This window comes from Salvelinus sp. IW2-2015, unplaced genomic scaffold, assembly GCF_002910315.2.
Source record: "Salvelinus sp. IW2-2015 unplaced genomic scaffold, ASM291031v2 Un_scaffold4367, whole genome shotgun sequence".
Taxonomy (NCBI): Eukaryota; Metazoa; Chordata; class Actinopteri; order Salmoniformes; family Salmonidae; genus Salvelinus; species Salvelinus sp. IW2-2015.
Genome location: NW_019945637.1, coordinates 1 through 3,331, shown reverse-complemented (window position 1 = coordinate 3,331; position 3,331 = coordinate 1). Strand labels below are relative to the sequence as shown.

The following is a 3,331-nucleotide window of genomic DNA, read 5'->3' as shown; positions in this document are numbered from 1 at the left end:
ATTATTTCTCTGTATCCACTATATTTATAGTCTCTATGGAAATGTACTCTTTTAATATATATATATATTATAAAATAAAGTTAGACACAAAAACAGAACAGTTTCAGCCTCAGTCGTCCTTAACTGCAGAACAGATTTCCCTTTCTTATGGTCTCAACTATAAGCTGTAGGAGGCTAATGTTTACACACTCTGTTGTACAGGATTTATACGGCTGGGATGCTAATGTCTAACACACTCTGTTGTACAGGATGTATACGGCTGGGATGCTAATGTCTAACACACTCTGTTGTACAGGAGTATACGGCTGGGATGCTAATGTCTAACACACTCTGTTGTACAGGATGTATACGGCTGGATGCTAATGTCTAACACACTCTGTTGTACAGGATGTATACGGCTGGTGCTAATGTCTAACACACTCTGTTGTACAGGATGTATACGGCTAGGATGCTAATGTCTAACACACTCTGTTGTACAGGATGTATACGGCTAGGATGCTAATGTCTAACACACTCTGTTGTACAGGATGTATACGGTAGGATGCTAATGTCTAACACACTCTGTTGTACAGGATGTATACGGCTGGATGCTAATGTCTAACACACTCTGTTGTACAGGATGTATACGGCTAGGATGCTAATGTCTAACACACTCTGTTGTACATGATGTATACGGCTGGGATGCTAATGTCTAACACACTCTGTTGTCAGGATGTATACGGCTAGGATGCTAATGTCTAACACACTCTGTTGTACAGATGTATACGGCTGGGATGCTAATGTCTAACACACTCTGTTGTACAGGATGTATAACGGCTGGGATGCTAATGTCTAAAACACTCTGTTGTACAGGATGTATACGGCTACGGGATGCTAATGTCTAACACACTCTGTTGTACAGGATGTATACGGCTAGGATGCTAATGTCTAACACACTCTGTTGTACAGGATGTATACGGCTAAAGGCTGAATATGGGATGAACCGCTGTTGGACTGATTCAACCATGTTATATATAATCACATTGACATTATTTTACTTCACAGATAAGCACACAGTCACATTAGCTGTTATGAAGGCCTTGCTGACATGCTCCGGGTACATATGGATAAATGTACAGTATTTGTGACACATACAGYGGTGATGGTGAGCAACACTTGAGATAACAYGAGAGGTACATTTTACAGTGGTATTAAAGGTACACGGGCAGCTGCAGTACTTCAACACGGGACAACATAGGAACTCCTGGATATGTTTATATTCCCACAAGACAGGGTGAGACACTGATACAATAGAGGAGGGTTAGGCAAAATACAGTCATTATATCATATTAGATTGTTTTAAACAACTAGATCTGATTTGCACATATATATTAAATGTTAAAATTAAAATAATAAATAATTTTWGTACTGCGTGTAGTCCAACACTTAAAATAAAAAACAAACATATATTTAATTTTAAACCTGCTATATTATTGATTATAATCAATCAATTAGCTGCAATAAAACTCCTTTGAGTAGAGTGTGTGTTGTGAATATCTTAGTCATAGGTCATAGGTCAATCCACATCCAACTTCCTACCTAAGTCTAGTTCTCCCCCTTCTCTCTGAAGTGTGCACTCACTCACTTCAAGAATTCAATCCAATGATTAAATCATCCTTGAATGGGAGTGAACAAGCGTACAATTGGGGAGAATCGGAACTAGGCATTAATATTTCGTTCCACACTATAATATATTACTTGACTAGACTCTCTTGATAGCTGCCTGCGAGGCCAGGGAGAGTGCTCTACATCAAACCCAGTCTGATAYGTCATTGCATGAGACAGGTGGACTGTGGCAGGAAATCTTGTAGGTATGTGACCACAGCCTTGGAGAGGTAGGTCATGGTACCGTAGCTGCCACTAGGGGCGCTGTCATAGAAGAAGTGACATATCCCCGTGGCTGGATCCTTCTCCAGGAAGTACTCATTGGCTCCATGGGTCCTCTGGAACATAGAGRACATGGCTGATAGGTAGATACAGATCATGTTGTCTAGTTAAAGAATAGGTCTTACTCCAAACTGAGACATGGGGTTCGGATCCCACTTCTGACACATGTTATGCTATGATAGTCATATGGACGAGTCAGGCAGAGACACGTGACTCTAGTTAACATGATAATATGGCAACGATACAGGACAGACATCCAGGTCACTGAACTGGACCATTACACATTAACCCTTTATAGGACATTACTTTCTAGTGACCATCTCCGTGACCTCGTGGGAATAGTTTTCCACCCTGAGATTGGAGGCTTGGGGGTTCGATCCCTGGTCAAGTCATACCAAACACTTTAAACATGGGACCCGATGCGTCTCTGCTTACAGATTTTCCAGAGGGTGTACTTAATTGTACATCACGCTATAGAAACAGGGAAAAGGCTCCTGCCCTATGGGCCGTTCTGGCTCAGACTTACCTGGTCCTGTAAGAAGAGGTCATTGGCCATGTGTACGATGCGGTCTATCAGGATGATTCCTCCGATGTTGCCCTCCCCCCCTTGCGAAACCGTTCTGACGCTAACCGGAAAGCGCTGACGGGAAACCGTTCCGACTCTGACGGGAAACCGTTCCGACTCTGACGGGAAACCTTCCTGACCTGACGGGAAACCGTTCCGACTCTGAGGGAAACCGTTCCTGACTCTGACTGGAAACCGTTCCGACTCTGACGGGAAACCCTTCCGACTCTGACGGGAAACCGTTCCGACTCTGACGGGAAACCGTTCCGACTCTGACTGGAACCTTACGACTCTGACGGAAACCGTTCCTGACTCTACGGAAACCGTTCCGACTCTGACGGGAAACCGTTCCTGACTCTGACGGAAACCGTTCCTGACTCTGAGGGGAAAACCGTTCCTGACTCTGACGGGAAAACCGTTCCGACTCTGACGGGAAACCGTTCCGACTCTGACGGGAAAACGTTCCGACTCTGACGGGAAACCGTTACGACTCTGACGGGAAACCGTTACGACTCTGACGGGAAACCGTTACGACTCTGACTGGAAACCGTTACGACTCTGACTGGAAACCGTTACGACTCTGACTGGAAACCGTTACGACTCTGACGGGAAACCGTTCCGACTCTGACTGGAAACCGTTCCGACTCTGACGGGAAACCGTTCTGACTCTATACGGGAAACCGTTCGACTCTGACGTTGTGTCCCTGCAGATGACAGAGGGTGAGATCAAGTTTGCGGTGCACGTTGAGTCTGTTCTGAACCACGTCCCCAGCCAGAGTACAGACAGCTGCTGGTGGAGGCTGTGATGGTGCTGACTCTGGTGGCTGACATGGATGTGGA

At 44.9% G+C, this 3,331-nt stretch overlaps 1 protein-coding gene across 1 annotated transcript; it reads right to left on the bottom strand.

The window, feature by feature from the left end:
- Positions 1-220: 220 nt before the first annotated feature.
- Positions 221-2,631, bottom strand: LOC112077188 (phosphorylase b kinase regulatory subunit alpha, liver isoform; the record flags this gene model as incomplete). The annotated part of the gene is made up of 2 exons (XM_024143751.2): positions 221-1,982; positions 2,453-2,631. Coding segments are annotated over 2 exons (353 nt in total), but the record flags the coding sequence as incomplete, so codon positions are not given.
- Between the last annotated feature and the right edge of the window lie 700 nt (positions 2,632-3,331).